At 39.3% G+C, this 24113-nt stretch overlaps 1 protein-coding gene across 4 annotated transcripts in view; it reads left to right on the top strand.

Annotated features, from left to right (window-relative positions):
- The window catches only part of SORCS1 (sortilin related VPS10 domain containing receptor 1), a 589929-nt gene that overhangs the window by 303386 nt on the left and 262430 nt on the right, over positions 1-24113 (top strand). For all 4 annotated transcript variants that reach the window (XM_015148114.3, XM_077945596.1, XM_001083180.5 and 1 more), the window contains exon 3: positions 21510-21609. In XM_015148114.3, coding sequence (XP_015003600.2) covers positions 21510-21609 — 100 coding nt within the window. The remainder of the gene's footprint in view (positions 1-21509; positions 21610-24113) is intronic.

The following is a 24113-nucleotide window of genomic DNA, read 5'->3' as shown; positions in this document are numbered from 1 at the left end:
GCCCAAGCTTCCCTCTATAGCCTGAGTCTTTGCTTTGTGACCTTGGCAGGATGGCTCTGTGTGTCTGAAACAAGGAATCTTCCCTCTGTGGGGTTTTGGGTAGGGAAGGAGATGGTCAGGATATTTGTATGCTTTCTAAAGCCTTACTGAAGGAGCAGCTTGGCTCATCCCTGGTTCAGTATGTGCCCGTTAGGCATTCATTCACCCTTCATGTGGAGAAGGCACCTGATTGTGCCAGTACTGTCCCGGGGACTGGGGATCTGGCGGTGAACAAAGGTATGTTGACTGCTTTCAGGGCACTTAGAGTAATCAGGAAATGGGTGCCAGGCAGAGATTTTCTAATTAAAAGGAAGAGAGGGGAACTCCTGGTTTCTGGTCCAGCATGTAAGAAGTTCACAGTTTGTCCATTTTCCTAGCAAGTTAAAAGCTGTAGAAACTGAACAATTGACAACTCTGTTCCGATCATCCTACAAGTGAAGTCACGGGACAAATGCTGTCCCCCGAATTGGAAAGACCAACAGGCAGACACAGAAAATCACAGTTTACCTGAGAGAAACTCACAAGCAGCAACTTCCACAGCAACCAGTGCCAAGTTACAAAAACTTAAACAGTAGTTGATGGTTTGCTGGAGGCTTAGTGTGGATACGTCTGAGAGTTAAGAACTTCGCCGGGACCTAGTCAGAGGGGCCCTCATACTTTTGTGAGTTCTACCTCCAGGAGCTTTACCAGCTCCCCACAGTGATAATTGGTGGGGGAACTTACCTTTCTACTTCCAGCAGGGAGGGGGCAAAAGTAACCATTTTGAAATACGCCAGAGCATTCTGTCTTAACAAGATCTGCTCTCAGGAGAAACTAGTTAACAGAACCTCACCTGCTGGGGATCTATCAGACCATAACTGACTAGGGGGAAGGGAAGTAAGCACCTGCAACTTCTTCTAGCTATTATGTTCCACCTAAGCAGGGAAGAAATCTGAGAAGCGCTGGTAAAGTTCACATTCCAGGGGCAAAGGCTCCCCAAAAATCTGAGAGTTTATCATAGAACTAAAGAGTGTTTTGCCTGGCTGGGCGGGGTGGCTCACGCCTGTAATCCCAGCACTTTGGGAGGCCGAGGTGGGCAGATCACCTGAAATCAGGAGTTTGAAATCAGCCTGGCCAATATGATGAAACCCTGTCTGTACTGAAAGTACAAAAATTAGCTGGACGCGGTGGCACATGCCTGTAATCCCAGCTACTCGGGAGGCTGAGGCTGGAGAATGACTTGAACCAGGGAGGCTGAGGTTGCAGTGAGCCGAGATCACGCCACTGCACTCCAGGCAGGGCCTCCCTCTTCACCTCCCCGTATTACCACCACACAACTAAAGGCCTATTGACTGTGGTTCCTTTTACCTAGTACCTCATATCAGCTGTTCAGGCATTCTAAGAGGCAAACAATCCAGTTTCTAAAGATTAAACAAGCATCAGAACCAGAGTCATATATGATAGGAATGTTGAAATTAGAAAAACCGATAATTTTTATAAATGTGTGATCAACATGCTAAGGGCTTTAACAATAAAAGCAGACAACATGGAAGAACAGATGGATAATGTCATCAGAGAGATGGAAATTCTAAGAAAAGATCAAGAAGAAATGCTAGGGATCAAAACCATGTAATAGAAATGAAGAATGCCTTCGATGAGCTCATTAGTAGACTGGACATGACTGAGAAAAGAATCTCTGAAATTGACGATACCTCAACAGAAACTTCCAAAACTTAAAAAAAGACAATCAAAGTGCAAATACAGAACAACAACTGGGGCAACTACAAAAGTGTAATATAAAATTATAATGGACATAACGGAAGGAAAAGAAAGAGAGAAAGAAACAAGCAATATATGAAGCAATGATAACTGAGAATTTCTGCAAAATAATGTCCCAAACCTCAGATCTAGAAAACTCAGAGAACACTAATCAGGATAAATGTCAAAAAACAAAACAACAACCACAAAGCCCACCATAACCCCACCTAGGTATATCATATTCAAAATTCAGACAATCAAAGATTTTTTTAAAAAACTGTTTTTAAGGCAGAAGGAGGAACACCTACCTGTAAAGAAGCAAAGATGAAAAACACATCTGACTTCTCAGATCTATACAGGCAAGAAGAGAGCGGGATGAAATATTTAAAGTGTTGAGAGGAAAAAATAATGGGAAACACCAAGAATTTTGTACCCTGCAAAATTATCTTTCAAAAGTGAAGGAGACGTGCAGCACACCAACATGGCACAAGTATACATATGTAACAAACCTGCACGTTATGCACATGTACCCTACAACTTAAAGTATAATAATAATAAATAAATTTTAAAAAAAAGTGAAGGAGACATAAAGACTTTTCTCAGATGGACAAAAGTTGAGGAAATTTGTTACTGGTATACCTGCTTTGAAATAAATGTTAAAAGAAGTTCTTCAGAGAGAAGGAAAACAATATAGGACAGAAACTCAAGTCAATGTAAGGGAAAGAAGAGCATCAGAATGAATAAGTGAATGTACCACAAAAACCTTTATTCTTCTAAGTAATAATCTCAAAGATACTACTTTGTTCAAAATAATAGCAACAATGTATTCAATTATGTATGCTCATATATATATACATATATATACACACACACATGCACAATATATATACACACACACACTTAGGTATGCTTATGTACAGGTGAAATGAATGACATCAATAATACAAGGATTGGGGAGGAGAATTAGGAATATGTTGTTATGACAGAGTACTTGCACTACCCATGAAGTAGTGTGTTTTTATTAGAAGTGAACTTCATTAGTAGTAAATATGTATTGCAAACTCTACAGCAAGCACTAAAAAGAGTCAGAAAAGAAAAAAAAATAGGCTAAGAAAGGAGAGAAAATAAATTCATATAGAATGCTCAGTTAAAATCACATGAGAAAGATGTTAAAGATAATAGGAACAAAGAATAAAGGCAGAAAACATGTGAAAGATAATAGGAACAAAGAATAAAGGAAACAAAGAGAAAATAGTAAAAATGTGATAGGTAATAATCCAACTATGTTAATAATCACTTTAAATGTCAGTGGTCTAAATATACCAATTAAGACATAGATTGATGGAGTGGATCAGAAAAACAAGCCCTAGCTATATGTTGTCTACAAGAAACTCACTTCAAATATAAAGATATATTCAAATTAAAAGTAAATGGATACAAAATGGTATACCATACTAACACTAATTAAAAGGTCTTTGGAGTCTTTATATTAATTTTACACAGGGCAGATTTTAGAGCAAAGAAAATTATCAAGGTAAAGAGGGGCATTACATAATGATAAAGGGGAGTCAATATGCCAAGAAGACATATAAGTCCTTAATATACACATGCTTAACATGAGTGTGTCCAAATACATGAGGCAAAAACTGATTAGTACTGCAAGCGTAAAGATGAATTCATTATTATAGTTGGAGACCTTAACGTCATGTTTCAAAAATGGACAGATCTACTAGACAAAAATTATAAGGACGTATTTGAACTCGACAACACCATCAACCAACAGGGTAAAATTGATATCTCTAGACAGTATCACCTGGCACCAATAGATCACCCATTCTTCTCAAGCTCACATGGAACATTTAATAAGACAGACCACTTTCTGAACCATAAAACACACCTTAACAAACTGAAACAAATAGAAATTATATGTCTGTTCTTCAACCACAATGAAATTAAACTGGAAATCAATAAAAGAAATAGCTGAAAATTTTCAAAATAAGTGGAGATTAAACAACATGTTTCTTAAATATCACATAGATCAAAGAAAAAAATCTCAAGAGAAATTAAACTATAATTTGAAGTAAAGGAAGATGAAAATATTGAAGTTTGTGGGATGCTGTAAAAGCCATGCTTAGAGGGGAATTTACAATGTTGAAAGTATATATTTAAAAAGAAAAATATAAAATCAATCATTTAAACTCCCACCTCAGAAAATTAAGGAAAAATGAGCAAATTAAATTTATAATAAGCAGAAGAAAAGAAATAATTAAAAAGAGCATAAATCAACAAAACTGAAAAGAGATAATCAACAAAACCAAAACCTGGTTTTTTGGGGGAAAAAAAACACAGTAAAATGGATAAGCCTCGAGCCAGGCTAAGAAAAAAGAGAGGGGGCACAAATTACTAATGTCAGAAATGAAAGAGGAGAGAACACTACAGATGCTGTGGATACTAAAAGGATAATAAAGGACTATTATAAACACTTCTACTCATAAATTTAATAACATAGATGAAGTGGACCAATTTCTTGAAAGACACAATCTGTCAAAACTCATATAAGAAGATGTAGAAATCTGAATAGGCTTGTAACTATTAAAGAAATTGAATCAATAATTAAAAATCTTCCAAAACATAAAGCACCAGGCACAATCAGTTCACTGGTGAATTCTCCCATACATTTCAGAAATAAATTATGCCAATTTTCTACAAACTGTTGCACAATACAGAAGCAGAGGGAATACTTCTCAGCTCATTTTATGATGCTGGTATTATTCCAATATCAAAAACCAGACAATGACATTAGGAGGAAAAGGCAAACTTACAGACAATTATCTCTCATGAACAAAGATGCAAAACCCCTCAATCCAATAGTGTTTGAAAAAAATTGTGCGTCATGACCAAGTGGGGTTTATCCAAGGTATGTAAAGCTGGTTTAATATTCAAAAACCAATTAATGTAATTATCACATCAACAGGCTAAAAAAGATCACATAATATACCAATAGATGAGGGAAAATAACAAAACTTGATACCAATTCATGGTAAAAACTCTCAGCAACCTAGGAATAGAGGAAACTTTCTTTTTCTGTATCTCTCTCTCTTTTTTTTTTTTTGACAAAGTCTCGCTCTGTCCCCAGACTGGAGTGCAGTGGTGCAATCTCGGCTCACTGCAAACTCCACCTCCCAGATTCCAGTGATTCTCCTGCCTCAGCCTCATGAGTAGCTGGGACTACAGGCGCGCAACACCACTCCCAGCTAATGTTTGTATTTTCAGTAGAGACGGGGTTTCACCATGTTGACCAGGATGGTCTCAACCTCTTGACCTTGTGATCCACCTGCCTCGGCCTCCCAAAGTGCTGGGATTACAGGTGTGAGCCGCTGCACCCGGCCGAGGGAACTTTCTTAAATTGACGAGAAACATCTACAAAATACCTTCAGCTATCATCTTACTTAGTGGTGAGAAACTCAAAGTTTTTCTACTAAGATCAGAACAAGGCAAGAATATCTCCTCACCACTGTTTTTCAGCTGGAAGTCCTAGCTAATACAATAAGACAAGAAAAGGTAATAAAAGTTATACAGATTGAAAAGGAAGAAATAAAACTGTCTTTGTTGCAGAGACATAAGCACCTATGTATAAAATCTTAGAGAATCAACAACAATGAAAAAAACTAGTAAGTAATTGTAGCAAGATTGTAGTTAATATAAAAAAGTATTATATACTAGTAATGAACAAGCAGAATTTGAAATTAAAAACACAATACCATTTACATTAACACACCAAAAAAGAAAATAGACATAAATTTAACAACATATGCACACAAGATCTGTATGAGGAAAACTATGAAACTCTGATAAAAGATATTAAAAAGCTAAGTAAATGAAAAGATATTCCATATCCATGGACAGAAAGACTCAATATTGCCAAGATGTAAGTTCTTTTAAACTTGATCTATAGATTCAACACAATCTCAATTAAAATGTAGCAAGTTATTTTGTGGATGATAACAAATAATTGTAAAGTTTATATTGAGATGTAGGAGACCCAGAATAGTCAAATGAGTAGCAAGGGAAGGAAACAAAATTGGAGCACTCACTACCTGACTTCCAGACTTACTGTAAACCTGTAGTAATCAAGACAGTTTGTTATTGTGTGAAGGAATAGACAAATGGATCAATGGAACAGAGTAGAGAGCCCAGACATAGAACAATATAAATATAGTCAACTGATCTTTGACAAAAGACCAAAGCCCATACAATGAGAAAAAGAAAGTCTTTTCAACAAATGGTGCTGAAACAACTGGACACCTACAGGCAAAAATAAATAAATATAAATAAAAGGAAGTTGGAACACAGACCTTACAGCCCTCACAAAAATTAATTCAAAATGTATCACAGACTTAAATGTAAATTGCAGAACTATGAAATGCCTAAAGATAACTAGAAGAAAACCTACATGACCTTGGATATGGTGATGACTTTTTACATACAAGACCAAAGTCACAATCTATGGAAAAAAGTGGATAATCCAGACTTCATTAAATTTTAAAACTCTGAGAATGACAATACCAATAAAACGAGAAGACAAGCCACAGACTGGAAAAAAATTATAAAAGACCTATCTGATGAAGTCCTGTCATATAAAATATACAAAGAGGGCCGGGCGTGGTGGCTCACACCTGTAATCCCAGCACTTTGGGAGGTCAAGGCAGGTGGATCATGAGGTCAGGAGATCGAGATCATCCTGGCTAACACGGTGAAACCCCTTCTCTACTAAAAATACAAAAAAAATTATCCAGGCATGGTGGTGGGCGCCTCTAGTCCCAGCTACTCGGGAGGCTGAGGCAGGAGAATGGCGTGAACACGGGAGGCGGAGCTTGCAGTGAGCCAAGATCACGCCACTGCACTCCAGCCTGGGCAACAGAGCGAGACTCCGTCTCAAAAAAAAAAAAAAAAAAAATATATATATATATATATGCACGCGCACACACACACACACACACACAAAGACATACAGCAAATGGCATTGGAGAAACTGGACATTCACTTGCAAAAGAATGAAATTGTATCCTTATTTTATATCATACATGAAAATCAATTAAAATTGATTAAAAACTTAAACATAAGACCTGAAACCATGAAACTGCTAGAAGAAAACATGGAAGAAAAGCTACTCATTATTGGTCTTAGAAATGATTTTATTTTAATTTGACACCAAAGGCATAGACACCAAAAGCAAAATGTGGGAATATATTAATCAAAAATGTTTCTGCACAGCAAAGGAAACAATCATCACAGTATATAAGAAACTTATACAAGTAAATAGCAAAATTAAACAAAAAACCTGATTAAAAATGGGCAAAGGACCTGAATGGCATACAAAGCTGGCATACAAAAAGTCAATAGTATATGAAAAGATGTTCAACATCACTAATCATCAGGGAAATGCAATTTAAAACCACAATGAAATATCACCTTACAACGGTTAGGATGGTTTTTATCAAAATGTCAAAAGATAAGAAGTAATGTGGAGGAAAGGGAACCCTTGTACACTTTTGGTGGGAATGTAAATAGGTAGCCACTATGGAAAACAATATGGTGGTTCCTAAAAAATTAAACATGCTCCATATAGATCCAGCAATTTTATTCCTGGATGCATATCCAAAGGAAATAAAATCACTATCTTGAGATAGCTGTACTTCTGTGTTCATTGCAACATTTATTCACAATAGCCAAGTTATGGAAACAACCTAGGTGTTTGAGAAATCAATAGATAAAGAAAATGTATTATATATACAGTGGAATATGATTCAACCTTAAAAAGAGGAAATCCTGGCCGGGCGCAGTGGCTCACACCTGTAATCCCAGCACTTTGGGAGGCCAAGGTGGGCAGATCATGAGGTCAGGAGATGGAGACCATCCTGGCTAATGGTGAAATCCTGTCTCTACTAAAATACAAAAACAATTAGCTGGGGTGGTGGTGGATGCCTGTAGTCCCAGCTACTTGGGAGGCTGAGGTGAGAGAATGGCATGAACCTGGGGGGCGGAGCTTACAGTGAGCCAAGATCACACCACTGCACTCCAGCCCGGGCGACAGAGCATGACTCCGTCTCAAAAAAAAAAAAAAAAGAAAAAGGAAATCCTGCCTTTTACCACAACATGAATTACCTTGGAAAACATTATGCTAAGTGAAATAAGCCGGACATAGGAAGACAAATGATGCATGATCTCACTTACATGTGGAATCTATAAAAGAGCCAGACTCATAGTAACAGAGAGTAGAGTGGTGCTTACTAGTGGCTGGGGGTTGGGAGAAAGTGGAAATATGAGTCAAAGCATAAAAACTTTTCATTATTGGATGAATAAGTTCAGGATACTTCATTTACAACATGGTAACTCTAGTTAATGCAATGCATATTTGAAATACGCTGCTAGAGAACTCAAGTGTTCTCACTGCATATACAGACAGACAGTTAATGTTTGAGGTAATAGACATATAATTAAGCAGATTGTGGTAATTATTTCAAAATGTATACCTATATGAAAACATTATGTTGTATACCTTAAATACAATTACATTTGTCCATCATATTAGTAAATTGGGGAAATACACACACACACACACACACACACACACACACAGGCACATAACTCTTAAAACTCAACAGTAAGGGCCAGGCGCAGTGGCTCATGCCTGTGATCCCAGCACTTTGGAAGGCCGAGGTGGGCAGATCACCTGAGATCAGGAGTTCAAGACCAGCCTGGCCTACATGGTGAAAACCCATCTCTACTTAAAATACAGAATAATCCCTGGGCATGGTGACACATTCCTGTAATCCCAGCTACTCAGGAAGCAGAGGCAGGAGAATCGCTTGAAACTGGGAGGCAGAGGTTGCAGTGAGCTGAGGTCGCACCATTGCACTCCAGCCTGGGAAACAAGAGCAAAACTCCATCTCAAAAACAAAACAAAACTTAATGTAAAGAAATTTATATTTAAAGCCATTTTAAAAAAATGACAAAGACCCTGAACAGACATCTCATGAAAGAATAGGCCAGATACGATGGCTCACGCCTATAATTCCAGCACTTTGAGAGGCCGAGGTGGGCAGATCACCTGAAGTCAGAAGTTCGAGACCAGCCTGGCCAACATGGCGAAATCTTGTCTTTACTAAAAATACAAAAATTAGCTGGGCCTGGTGGTGCACAAGGGTACTCCCAGCTACTCGGGAGCCTGAGGTAGGAGAATCACTTGAACCTGGGAAGTGGCGGTTGCAGTGAGCCAAGGTCATGCCATTGCATTCCAACCTGGGTGACAAGGTGAGACTGTCTCAAAAAACAAAAATAAATTAGTAAAATAACATATACAGATGTCCAGGGCGCATATAAAATATGTTAAACCTCATATGTCTTTAGGGAATTACAAATTTAAAAAAAATGATACACTGCTATACACCTATTAAAATGGGCAAAATCTAGAACACTGAGAACACCAAATGCCAAGAAGGATGTGAAGCAACAGGAACTCTGATTCATTGCTGGTCAGAATGCAAAATGATACAGTCACTTTGGGAGACAGTTTGGCAGTTTCTTATAGAACAAATACACTCAATATACAATCCAGGAATCACATGCCTTGTTATTTACACAAAGGAGTTGAAAACATGTTTACACAAAATTCTGTACATGGATGTTTATAGAAGTTTTATTTATAATTATCGAAACTTGGAAGCAACTGAGATTTACTGAGATCAGTAGGTGACTGGAAACTGTGGTGCACCCAGACAATGGGACATTATTCAGCACTTAGAAAAAAAGCTATCAAGCCATGAAAAGGCATGGAGGAATCTGAGATGTATATCACTAAATGAAAGAAGCCAGTCTGAACAGGTTAGATGCTGCATCATTTCAACTACAGGCATACCTCAGATACTCTGGATTTGATTCCAGACAACTACAATAAACCGGATATCACAATAAAGCAAGTGAATGAAATTTTGGTTTCTCAGTGTATATAAAAGTTATGTTTATAGTACACTACAGTCTATTAAGTGTGTAATAGCATTATGTCTAGAAAAATAATGTGTGTGTATGTATGTGTATATATGGGGTTTTACCATGTCGGCCAGGCTGGTCTCAAACTCCTGACCTCAAGTGATCCGCCCTCCTCAGCCTCGCAAAGTGCTGGCATTACAGGCATGAGCCACTGTGCCTGACCACCAATGTACATATCTTAAAAATATTTTATGGCCGGGCGTGGTGGCTCATGCCTGTAATCCCAGCACTTTTGGAGGCCAAGGCAGGCGGATCATGAGGTCAGAAGATCTAGACCATCTTGGCCAACGTGGTGAAACCCCGCCTCTATTAAAATGCAAAAAAATAGCGGGGCGTGGTGGCGTGCACCTATAGTCCTAGCTACTTTGGAGGCTGAGGTAGGGGAATTGCTTGAACCTGGAAGCTGAAGGTTGCAGTGAGCCGAGATCATGCCACTGCACTCCAGCCTGGCAACAGAGCAAGACTCCGTCCAAATATATATATATATATATATATATATATATATATATATATATATATATATATATAACTTAAAAAATGTGAATAATTATCTGAGCCTTCAATGAATTATAATCCTTTTGCTGCTGGAGGGTCTTGCCTTGATGTTGATGGCTACTGACTAATCACTATGATGTTTGCCAAAGATTAAGGTGGCTCTGGCAATTTCTTAAAATAAGATAATAATACAGAGTCCTACATGAATTGACTCTTCCTTTCATGAAAAATTTCTCTGTGGCATGCAATACTGTTTCGATATCATTGTACACATGGTAGGACTTCTTTGAAAATTGGAGTTCATTCTCTCACATCCTGCTATTACTTTATCAACTAAGTGTATTTAATATTCTAAACTCTTCATTATCATTTCAACAATGTTTACACCACATTCACCAGGAATATATTCCATCTCAGGAAATCACATTCTTTGCTTATCCGTCAGAAGCAACTCCTCGTTGGTTCAAGTTTGATCGTGAGATTACAGCAATTCACTCACATCTTCAAGCTCCACTTCTAATTTTTTTGTTATGGTCACCACATGTCCAGTTACTTTCTCCACTTAAGTCTCAAACCCCTCAAAGTCATCCACAAGTATTGGAATTAACTTGTTCCAAATTCCTGTGAATGTTGGTATTTTCATCTCCTCCCATAAATCATGAATGTTCTTAATGGCTTCTAGAATGGTGAATCCCTTCCAAAAGATTTTCAGTTATTTAGCCCCCAGATCTGTCAGATGAATCTCTATCTATGGAAGTTGTGGGCTTACAAAGTGTATTTCTTAAATAATAATACTTAAAAATTAAAATGGCTCCTTGATCCATGGACTACAGAATAGATGTTGTGTTAGCAGGCATGAAAGCAACATCCGTTTCCTTGTACATCTCCATCAGAGTTCATGGATGACTAGGTACATTATCAGTGAGCAGTAATACTTTGAAAGGAATCTTTTTATCCGAGCAATAGGTCTCAATAATGGGCTTAAAATATCCGGTAAGCCATGCTGTAAACAGATGTGCTGTCATTCAGACTTCATTGTTGCATGTATAGAGCATAAGGATAATAGACTTAGGATAATTCTTATGGACTCCACGATTTTCAGAAAGATAAAAGAGCATTGACTTCAACTGAAAGTCACCAATTGCATTAGCCCCCAACAAGAAAGTCAGCTTGTCCCTCAAAGCTCTGAAGCCAGCATTGATTACTTTTCTCTAGCTTTGAAATTCTATATGGAATCATCTTTTGATTGAATGTTGTTTCCTCTACATTGAGCATCTGTGGTTTACTGTAGCCACCTTCATCAATGATCTTAGCTAGATTCTCTGTATACAGTGTCTGTATCGGCACTTGCTGCTTCACTTTGCACTTACACGTTATAGAGAAGACTTTTTTCCTTAAACCTCAGTGAACCAAATTCTGCTAGCTTGAAACTTTTCTTCCACAGCTTCTTCAGCTGTTGGCCTTCATAGAGTTGAGGAAAATTATGGCCTTGCTCTGGATTATGTTTTGGCTTAAGGAAATGTTGTAGCTGGTTTGATCTTCTAGCCAGACCACTAAAACTTTCGCTATATAAACAATAAACCTGTTTGACTTTCTTATTCTTGTATTCAGTGGAGTAACACCTTTAATTTTCTTCAACAACTTTTCCTTTGCAGTCACAGCTTGACTAACTGTTTGGCACAAGAGGCCCAGCTTTTGCCGTCTTGCCTTTTGACATGCCTTCCTCACCAAATTTAATCATTTCTAGCTTTTTATTTAATGTGAGCGATGTACAGCTCCCCCTTTCACTTGAACACTTAGAAGACACTGTAGAGTTATTCACTGGCCTAATTTCAATATCATTTATCTCAGGCAACAGGGAGGCCTGAGGGGTGGGAGGAAAGAAAACGAGGGTGCCGGGCGCGGTGGCTCAAGCCTGTAATCCCAGCACTTTGGGAGGCCGAGACGGGCGGATCACGAGGTCAGGAGATCGAGACCATCCTGGCTAACACAATGAAACCCCGTCTCCACTAAAAATACAAAAAAATTAGCCGGGCGTGGTGGCGGCGCCTGTAGTCCCAGCTACTCGGGAGGCTGAGGCAGGAGAATGGCGGGAACCCGGGAGGCGGAGCTTGCAGTGAGCCGAGATCGCGCCACTGCACTCCAGCCTGGGCGACAGAGCGAGACTCCGCCTCAAAAAAAAAAAAAAAAAAAAAAAGAAAACGAGGGAAAAGGGCGTAGGGAATGGCTGGTGGGTGGAGCAGTCAAGACATACATAATATTTATTAAGTTTGCCATCTTACATGGGCACGGTTCAGGGCACCGCAAAATTATTATAATAGAAACATCAAAGATCACTGATCACAGATCACCATAACAGATGTAATAATAATGGAAAAGTTTGAAATATTGCAAGAACTACCAAAACGTGGCACAGAGAGTGAGCACGTGCTGTTGGAAAAATGGCACCAACAGACTTGCTCCCTGCAGGATGCCACAAAATTCCAATTTGTAAAAAATGTAATATTTGCAAAGTGAAATAAAGTGAAGTGCAATAAAACAGGGTATGCCTATATATGACATTCTAGAAAGGGCAAAACTATGGAGAGGATAAATAGATCCATGGTTATTATGGGTTAGGGGGATAGGAAGAGGACCAAGCATTCTTGATATAGTGAAACTATTCTCTATGATATCAAGTGGTGGATACATGTCATTATGCATTTGTCAGAACCCATGGAATGGGTAACACCAAGAGTATACCCTAATGTAAACTGTGGACTTTGATTGACAATTATGCTTTGTTGTAGGTTCTTTGATTGTAACAAATGTAACACTCTGAAGGAGGATACTGCTAATGGGGGAAGCTATGCATGTGTGGGGGTGGGCTATATGAGAACTACTTATTTTCCACTCTGTTTTGCTGTGGACCTGAAACTGCTCTAAAAATCAAGGTTATTAATTTTTAAAAGGTAGAGGGCATAGAACCTAGTCACCACCCTAGTCTGCCTTCTTTCCGCACAGCTGATTGTATCTTCTAACAGCAGGGGCTATTGTGGCCGAAAGTCCTCGCCAAACCATATGAGCTTCTCAATTTTTACTTCATGGAAGTCCACTAGGTAACACAAGAAAAGCAAGCATCCATCAGGCTAGCAAGTAGTCAAAAACAAATAGTGCCTACTGTGCCCAGGTTGCTGTTCTAAGTGCTAGGAAGACGTCTGTGAACAAAACAGACATCAGCCCTGTTCCCATGGAGAAAGACACGGTAAAAATAAGTAAAAATCTATGCTATGGGGATAAATACTGTGAACAGAAAATAAAAGCACCTAGGAAGTGCAGAGTGTGCTGAGGGGTGGGTGAGGGAGGCTGTTACTTCATATAACATGAGCATTGTTCAGAAAGCAGTAAGACAGTTATCTATTAGGTATCTGGGAAAAGAGTTTTCCAAGTGAAGGGACAAGGCTGGAATGGGAGTGGAGTGGGGAGGAGGCAGAGAAAAGAGAGGGATTGGGTATCAGGCAGCTCAAAATTATATTGCAATCCTATTAGGTGACAATTGGAATGCAAATTATACATGAAATTCTGTGGAGTACTGAGAAATTTATTTGTTGTAGAAACCAGGGCACTGATTGCCTACTAGATAGTGATGTTATTGGGGGGTCTCAGTTACCCCAAAGAGGGCTTTTTCCTGTTTGGTGTTGCAAAGCCAATATACAAAACTGAAAGCAAGTGTCAAGCAACACTTTATTCAATAATCATGGAATTGGAGAAGTGGGAACATAGCTCACAAATTAATTTCTCGGCTCCTGAGAACCAGGCAGTTACAAATACAGGGTGTCTTTAACGTAGGGGGTTGGGTTGACGAGCAAGGGGAGGAATATTTTGCTTTTCTTTTGAAGGGACTGAGACTTTCCTGGAATCAAGGAGCTGCATCTTTTCTGTTTTTTCTTGGTCTCCTCCAGTCATTGTCATGGTGACTGTCAACTGTCATGGTACTGGTGGGAGTGTCATTCAGCATGGAAATTGGATTATAATGAAGCTAGAAGTTCTTCAGAGGTTGAGTAAGTTGAAGTTGTGGATTTTGCTAACTTCAGCTGGTTTATTTCTAAGAAGAAACTTCTGACCACAGACATCCTGTTTGCTAAAAATCAGCAGAATTAAAGCTGAATAGGAATCTAGTTTTGACATATTGACATTGCACTGGGCAACATAAGTGGGCTAGGAGTCCAACTAAGTCGTGTAGGCACTACAATGGGTGTAACAGTGAGTGACTGATTCCAGTTGTGTTTTGCTTTAAGAACTTGCTTTTTCTATTAGACTGAGACATCTTGCTAATCTTAATGAGGCATCATCAAGTCATTAACTGGTTGGCCCCAATCACTTTGTGCATGGTTTCAGCTTTCACAGGAGCCAGGCTGGATCAGATAAAGGATACACCGTCTTTTCCTCATAGATCCTTGTGAGAGTTTCTGCTTATACTTGTTTTAAAAAAAAATCAATTTTCCCTGACAGGCCTGCCCTTTAGTAGGTATAAAGAAAAGCCAGACTTTGGTCCACACCATATACAACCTCAAAGAGTTTTAGTTAATGGTTTTTTTCCACTAAAGAATGCTCAACTAAATTTTCTGAATACATCTCCTTAACTGCAAATGTCTCCTGGTGGCTTTTGATAGACGCACAGCAGTATGGAGTTAAGGTTGCCGGCCAGTGCGCACTCAGCACCTCCCATGTTTTTTTTTTTTTTTTTTTTTTTTGGACGGAGTCTCGCTCTGTCGCCCAGGCTGGAGTGCAGTGATGCAGTCTCGGCTCACTGACAGCTCTGCCTCCCAGTTGCACGCCATTCTGCTGCCTCGGCCTCCCGAGTAGCTGGGACTACAGGTGCCCGCCACCACGCCCGGCTAATTTTTTGTATTCTTAGTAGAGATGGGGTTTCACCATGTTGGCCAGGATGGTCTCGATTTCCTGACCTCGTGATCCGCCCGCCTCGGCCTCCCAAAGTGCTGGGATTACAGGCATGAGCCACCGCGCCTGGCGTACCTCCCAAGTTCTTTAGTTTTAAGCAGACTGGTTACGCTTTTTAGTCTTCCTTATTTGTAACATGTGATATTAATATCAGTGTCCATCTCATGGGATTCTGCATGTGAAGAACTCAGATAACATTGTATGTACCCAAGGAGTATTCATTTTTATGTTATCTGTTAGAATTTTTTTTTTTTTTCAAGACAGAGTTTCACTCTTGTTGCCCAGGCTAATGTGCAATGGCGCGGTCTCAACTCACCGCAACCTCCGCCTTCTGGGTTCAAGCAATTCTCCTGCCTCAGCCCCCTGAGTAACTGGGATTACAGGCGTGAGCCACCACGTCCGACTAACTTTGTATTTTTAGTAGAGATGGGACTTCTCCATGTTGGTCAGGTTTGTCTCGAACTCCCGACCTCAGGTGATCCACGCTCCTTGGCCTCCCAAAGTACTGGGTTTACAGACATGAGCCATCACGCCCCACTTCTGTTAGGATTTTTAAGCATAATGGTCTATTCACCAATGGAATTCTGACATAATTATTATAAAAGCAGAGTGTGGAATCTTTAATTCTTATATTCCAGTTCTTACCATTAACTCTGTGATCCAAGCACCAAGTAAAACTACTAGCACATATCCTTCAAGACATGATAGACTAAATTATGCTACATTTTTAAAATGTTGTGATTGCTTTATGAATATCCTTTCTTCTAAGCAACCTAAGTCAAAATTATGTTTAGTGATTGGGGTTTTCCTTGAGGGTTTATGTTATAGGTTTTTAGTAAGTATTGAGCAAAGAACACCAAAAACAATCAAGAAAAAAAATGTTAGAAAATGAGTAACAAAAGCTATCATTTATAGTTTACTTATGTGCCAATCATTGTGCTTATGGGTTAATTTAAATTACAATGATTCTGTGTTTATTTAGTATCCCATTTGATGGCATAAGATTATAGTGAAGGAAATCCAGTCACACATTGCATTTCAGCAACTCCTATCAAAACTAGCTGTATCCTATGCTGATCCTTTTTTTCAAGCGTGATAGGAGATTTTGCCACCTCAAAAAGATCATAACCTCTTGGAAGGTGGGTGGGATGCCTCAGATGGTGGTTTCTGAATGCCACAGAGCAACTTATTTCAGCTCTATGTACATAGTAAATAATTAAATAGAGACATACTTTCAAATGTTCTAAAAGCCACTAAGATATATTTGTAAAAACAGTAGTGTGAAGATTAAAGATCAAAAGCAGAAGAAAGTGAACCTTAATTTATTCACTTGCATATTTATTTTCATGGAATGCTTATTTTGTTAAGCTTTTAGCCTCTTCTGGCACAGTATAAGTGTTGACAGAAGCTCTCTTTTTCATTTATAGATAAGTCAACCTGTAAACAAAGCCTGAAAATAAAAATGCTTGCTTTGAAATGATTTTTTTAAAATGGTACAAGTGAAGAATTCAAGGCTGCATATGTCGCATCTTAATTATGAGTGTTTAAGATACACATTTTAAGCTCCTTTCCTTTTTTTTGTTTTTTTGTTTTTTTGTTTTTCTATTATAATAGTAGTCACTTTATGATTAGTACAGGCTGGCATTTCTGTTTGCAATTTTCATTTGAGATACTTTTATAGTTCCTCTTTCTTATGAAATTAAGATCTATACCTTTCTTTTCCTTTCTTTATCTTTGATCTTATGCTTCCCAAAGTGTGTTGCTCAGAACACTAATCTCATTAGATATCCCTCAAGAATGGATCCTATCATCAAATATGTTTAGAAAATGTTGTATGAAATATGCTCTTAAGAGGTTCAATATATATTAGAATAATATAGTTTGTGAAACGTTATGAAGTAAAGGAATATTAAATGTTGCCTAATCACACATTTCTCAATATTTTTTGTTCTTGGAAAATGTCCTCCTCTTCCATACCTAGGGTTGATAGTGAAAATATTTAACCAGCACATCCACTCAACTCTTTGTTAGGTAAAAGGCATCCTCTGCTCTTTTGGAGCTCATGTCCATAGGTGACTACAGCTCCCATAAATGTGTGAGTAGAGCTGGAAGCATCTCTTAGCTGTGAATCAGGGCTTACAGATGGGCACTAGAAATTGCCTTCCATGATGGCAATGCCAACCCAGGGTCACTGAGTCCCCCACTGGGGTGCAGCCTGATTGGCAAAGGCCTTGACAGATCAGCACAGGTGTCTGTGCTGGAGCAAGTTTGTTGAGGATCTCTGCTGTGCCAGGCCTCAATCTTTTGTTTGCTATACTGTGAGGAAACTTGAAAGGCCCCTGAGTGGCATGGTGAAAAGGCTCACAGGAAAAACTACTCAGAGAACTTGGTGCAGTAACTATTTATCAACTGGTTTGAAAGTATTTACTATTTTTACTTTTGTACTGCCATACCAATGTACGCCAGCTGATTGTTGGTTCTGCCAATGAAACTTATCAACACTATCTAATTCTAGTTCTGTGGGACACCCTTGGACAACCGCTAATCTATACCACTTGGATATATGAAAATGCATCATTTTCTATCAATTGCTTATTACAAAGCCATGATGTTTAAATATTCAATTCTGCTCGAGTGGAGAATTATCAAAATTTGGGTTAACTTTTATGCTTTGTAAAATCAAGAAACAAGAGATGGCACCAAAAAATGATGGATACCTTGAAGCATCTGGATTGCTGGATGAATTATGTTACAATAAGATAAAAATGTCCAATAACGTAGTGTAAGCTTCCTGAAAAAAAAAGTTGCTAATGTAAATCTGACTAAGTCACTCAATTGTCATCTTGTCACATTAGGATTAGAGTTTAATACGCACCCACTCACCCACCCACACAGACACACACACATGCAAATAAGGATGATTGTATGTAGCATCCTTATAATCCTCATTTGCCTTTCTATGCCTTGTTTTTTTAAATGTAAAAGTATTCGTCGAATAGCTCAAGGATCAAGTTAATAGAAATTATAAGAAACTCGTCACACTCTATATAGACTAGTTCCTACTTTTGTAGTCTCTTTTTCTCATTATTCCACTAGGAAAATTGAACCATTCTCTTGTCTTTAATGTAGTCTTACTGATTTCCACCTATCATCAGGCTAAATTTATTAATGTAGCAGTATTTACACATTTCATTCTTTTCCTGCCACCCCCCAGGTAGATTTTGCATCTGTTTTTTTTTGTTTTTTTGTTTTTTTTTTTTTTTTTGGTTCTGGAACTTGGGAGTATTGTTCAGAATAATGAATAGAAAAAACACTGTACAATAAAAGGAGGTAGAATAAGGCTAGCAACATGTGAGACACACACAAGACCTTCTAGAAAGAGAATGTTGACTCAGGAGGATAAGATAAGAATGGAAAAAAAGACAAAACACCAAGAGTGGACTAGGGGCTGAGTGCCTTGACTCACGCCAGTAATCCCAACACTTTGGGAGACTGAGGTGGGTGGATCACCTAAGGTTAGGAGTTCAAGGCCAGCCTGACCAACTTGGTGAAACCCCATCTCTACTAAAAATACAAAAATTAGCCGGGTGTGGTGATGTGTGCCTGTAATCCCAGCTACTCAGGAGGCTGAGGCAGGAGAATCGTTTGAACCCAGAAGGTAGAGGTTGCCGTGAGCCGAGATCACCCCACTGCACTCCAGCCTGGGTGACAAAGTGAGACTCCATCTCAAAAAAGAAAAAAAAAAAAAGAGTGGACTGGGCTAGGGAAGAAATCTTAGACATTTCTTAGAGAATACCAGAAAATTCCCTCAAATAAGCTATGAATTTTTGAGAAAAAGATTTGAAAGGAAGATTTTAAGAAGTTTTGTTGTGATTCATTAATAAGATATCCTGTGAAATAGTTCTGGAATGCTCCTCAAATATTCTTGGCTATTAAGCTAATGTGTGTTTGATTATAATAGTGCAGAGACTGGTCCTGAAATAAGCCAGGTATATATTTTTGTTACAAAGGTAACATCTAGTCTGTGATGCTCTAATTTTGTTTTCTAAACTTACCCGTTTTTGAGGTTCATAGTTATTTCAAGAAGTTTTGCATAGTACTTTATTCCTCAGCGATTAGGAATGGCATCTCAATCCTCTAAATTGTTGACCCTTTTTCTGTTTGCCATCTATGTATAAATTTTAGGAAGAAATATCTTGAATCTCCAGCCAGAATAAATCCTAAATTCCTAGGTCCAGGATCACTTTTATACAGCTTTCTTGCTCCAGTGTTTGGTCCACCATATATACTGAACGGACTGTAGTGAAGTTGTTAACACACACTTCTACTTAGTCGTTGTGGCCTGTAAGAATTTGTAACTTTTACCAGTATCAGAAATTAATTAAGATGCTTACAATTTTTGTGTTTTTCTAATTAAATCAACTTTAATTTCTAAGCATTGTTAACTCATATCTCTGTCTTTGCACTTAACATATTCTAAATATTTGTTTATATTTCTTTCAAATAAAAGTGTGACATACTTGATAGTAGAGGCTGTGTGCTGTGTCCTTGCACTTAGCAACACTGGTATGCCTTAGGAGCACTACAAAATGTGAATGAATGAATGAATTTTATCAACAATCTCCTAAGTAAGAAAGCTGAAAGGAAATTTTATATCATTTTATATCTATCTTCTTCTTCTTCTTTTTTTTTTTTTTTTTTTTTTTGAGATGGAGTCTTGCTCTGGACAAGACTCTACCCAGTCTGGAGTGCAGTGGCACTATCTTGGCTCACTGCAAAACCTCCACCTCCCGGGTTCAATCAATTCTCCTGCCTTTGCCCCCTGAGTAGCTGGGATTATAGGCACCTGTCACCACGCTTGGCTAATTTTTGTATTTTTAGTAGAGACAGGGTTTCACCATGTTGGCCAGGCTGGTCTCAAACTCCTGACCTCATGAACTGCCCACCTCAGCCTCCCAAAGTGCTGGGATTACAGGTGTAAGCCACCACGCCTGGCCTTTTTTTTTTGTTTTGAGATAAAGTCTTGCCCCTTGGCCCAGGCTGGAGTGCAGTGGTGTGATCTTGGCTCACTACAACCTCTGCCTCCTGGTTTCAAGTGATTCTTGTGCCTCAGCCTCCCAAGTAGCTCGGACTACAGGTGTGTGCCATCACACCAGGCTGATTTTTGTATTTTTGGTAGAGAATGAGTTTCACCATGTTGGCCAGGCTAGTCTCTAATTCCTGACCTCAAGTGATTGATCCATCTTGGTTTCCCAAAGTGCTGGGATTACAGGCGTAAGCCACTGTGCTCAGCCCTATCTTCTTTAAATTAAAAAAAAAAAAAAAAAAAAAAAAGAAAAGAAAAAAGGGAAAAAAAAAAAGTTGAGGTATAATGAAAGCAACATGGGGCTTAGGCTAAAATACCTGAATTCAATTTCTAGCTGCCCATTTATCAGGAAAATTTTTAAATTTCTTCGAACAAGTTACTGAAGTTCTCTCAGCCATTGTCATCAAATACAAATAATAATCCCTGCTGTACATAGCTGTCATGATGATACAATAAGATTAAAATTCTGAAATAGAGTAGACCTTCATAGAGAAGGTAATTAAAAGCAATTTATTTAATCTGCATGAATAATTTGTTGACCAATGGCTAAAGTTGAGAGGCTCTATAGGAAAAACAGAGTCAGTGTCGAGAAGTCATGTCCTCCTGACTTCAGATTGCTTAACACTGGAAAAGGCCATGGAGTAAGAAATTAGTGAAATCTCACTTATTATTGAGATATTTTCTTGCCCTTAAATAATAAGACTGACTGACCTTTAAAGGGACTGATCCACCATATATTCCCTGACTCATGAAAGAAAACACAATTTGTAGATAAATCACGAGAACCTGCTTTTCTACTGCGCCACACATAAAGTAAAAGTTTGGAAATGTCATATCTAACTAAAAACTCTTTAATTATTTGGTCAAATCAAGGGGCACTCTCATCTCTTATTATTTTTAAATTAACCACATTCTTTATGCAATGTGCATACATTAAGGAGCAGTAGAGAGATGGAGTTTTAATTTTTACCAATTCAATTTAAATGCAGATTTTAACCACTCACATGATGCTACTGTGTACATCATTAAGCATCATTATATACTACATGAATCATTGAGAAATCTCCTGAGAGCCATTCTACTATGTAAAATATGCATTATACTGACAAGCAGTCAAATGACGTCTACTTCTGTCCTCATTAATGCTCTTTTTGAATTACAGGTCAACCGATTATGGAACAACCTATGAGAAGCTGAATGATAAAGTTGGTTTGAAAACCATTTTGAGCTATCTCTATGTGTGTCCTACCAACAAGCGTAAGGTAAGAAATGTATATTCAGTATGCTACTCCTTCATGATGTGACTTCTGTCTTGATTGGCTAACATCTCTAGCTACCTAAAAATCCATTATAGTTAAGCTGGGATTAGAAATGTAAAGATGAGTTGATGGATGTTAAGGTTGTAAAATGTGTGACACATCATAATTTTCAGATCAGCAGCTGTGAATGTAAAAGGGCGAGGGGGGTAGGTAGATCATTACCATTTCTGAAAGGCAGCTACAAAGAATGAGTCTTGTTGGGTGGATGCTGCTGACTCTCTAGTAAGAGTTCTGACCAGTCAATCACAAGAATCCGAATGAGTCTTGACAAGACAGCAGAAAAGATGGATTTTCATCTGATGGCCCAGTTTTTCCTCGACATGGAACAAATAGATTAACTAGAATGTAAGTGAATGCATTGTCCTACAGCAGATATGAAGTTTCATTTTTAAAGTTTGTTCAGTCTGCACACAAATGTCAGGATGAATGCAATGCATTTAGCAGAATAGAGTAGCTTGGAAAGAGTGATAAGATTAGTCCCTTCTGAGCATGGATCTTAGCTGCAAGAAGCCTTGGAGATCATCATATACAACACCCTTATTTTACAGATAAGAAAACTGAGATTCAGAGGAAAGAAATAGATTGTGCCCATTGCAGAGTTATGGCCATGATTAGGACTAGAATTAAGGTGTCTTGGTTAGCAGTCATACTTGTTCCACTATGTCATACGTCTCCTATTAAGAGAGCTTATCTACTGCTCGGATATGTCATTTTTTAGGAAGAAAATATTGCTTTTAAATGAGAAAGACATTTATTTGTCTCAGAAGGAGAGTGGTACTACATCTGTACCTTTGTTTTTATAAACTTGCATTATCAAATTCTGAATTCTGACATACAATTGATAAGTAGTACATAGGTTACATGAACTAATAGTATTAATCAGGAAATAGAAACGTGTCATTCATTAACATACCCTAAACCATAATGTGTTATGAAGGTAGCACTTGATGTCTATGTTCACATCTCAGATTTTTCATTAGCTACTGTTAGTGACCTTGGGTAGGGTCTGCATTTTGCCAACTGGACTATGGAAGGTGATGAAAATATCTCTTAAGCAATCACTCTTGATTCTGGCTGCATGTCAAAAGGTGCACTCTCAATTCTGGCTGCATGTCAAAAGTGGTCCCCAAATTTGCAAGCCTTAGCCCCACTGTGTCCGGAATTGGTGGGTTCTTGGTCTCGCTGACTTCAAGAATGAAGCCACGGACCCTTGCGGTGAGTGTTACAGTTCTTAAAGATGGTGTGTCCAGAGTTTTTCCTTCAGATGTTCAGATGTGTCTGGAGATTCTTCCTTCTAGTGGGTTCGTGGTCTCGCCGGCTTCAGGAGTGAAGCTGCAGACCTTCACGGAGAGTGTTATAGCTCACAAAGGCAGCGCAGACCCAAAGAGTGAGCAGCAGCAAGGTTTATTGCGAAGAGCAAAAGAACAAAGCTTCCACAGCAGGGAAGGAGACCCGAGCAGGTTGCCACAGCTGATTCGGGCAGCCTGCTTTTATGCCCTTATCTGATCCCACCCACAGCCTGCTGATTGGTCCATTTTACAGAGAGCTGATGGATCCATTTTACAGAGAGCTGATGGATCCATTTTACAGAGAGCTGATTAGTCTCTTTTGACAGGTTGCTGATTGGTGCGTTTACAAACCTTGAGCTAGACACAGTGCTGAATGGTGCATTTACGATCCTTTAGCTAGACATAAAAGTTCTCCAAATCCCCACCTGATCCAGGAGCCCAGCTGGCTTTACCTAGTGGATCCTGTGCCGGGGCTGGGGGAGGAGCTGCCTGCCAGTCCCTCACTGCGCGCCTACATTCCTCAGCCCCATGGAGCAGAGGGTGGTGCTCGTCAGGGAGGCTTGTGCCACGTGGGAGCCCACTAGGGTGGGGGAGGGGCTCAGGCATGGCCCGCGGGGAGGTGGCTGAGGCCCTGCAAGAATTTGAGTGCCGCATGGGCGGGCCGCACCCTTCGCAGTGGCTGGCACGGGTGCTAAGCCCCTCTATGCCCAGGGCCGGAGGCGCTGGCCAGCCGCTCTGAATGCGGCCCGCCAAGCCCACACCCACCTGGAGCTTGCACTGGCCTGAGAGCACCACAGGCAGCCCCAGTTTCCATCTGCGCGCCTCTCCCTCCACACCTCCCCACAAGTAGAGGGAGCCAGCTCTGGCTTTGGCAAGTCCAGAGAGGGGTTCCCACAGTGCAGTGGTAGGCTGAAGGGCTCCTCAAGTGCGGCTAGAGTGGATGCCGAAGCCAAGGAGGTGCTGAGAGTGAGCAAGGGCTGCTAGCACATTGTCACCTCTCAATCCCCCCTCTAAACAGGACACCCCAACTACTGTTGGGAATTTGGCCAATGACTGCTCTAGCTACTTCCTGCTGGATAGGGGCGATGAAGGGGCCCTGTGGTTGTAGTGTTCTCCAGAGGGGAACTCTTTAGGCCAGTGAAAGGGCCAGCAGATCAG

This window comes from Macaca mulatta, chromosome 9 (assembly GCF_049350105.2).
Source record: "Macaca mulatta isolate MMU2019108-1 chromosome 9, T2T-MMU8v2.0, whole genome shotgun sequence".
In the NCBI taxonomy this organism is placed as follows: Eukaryota; Metazoa; Chordata; class Mammalia; order Primates; family Cercopithecidae; genus Macaca; species Macaca mulatta.
Note: the sequence above shows the minus strand (reverse complement) of the source record. Positions and strands in the feature narration are given on the sequence as shown.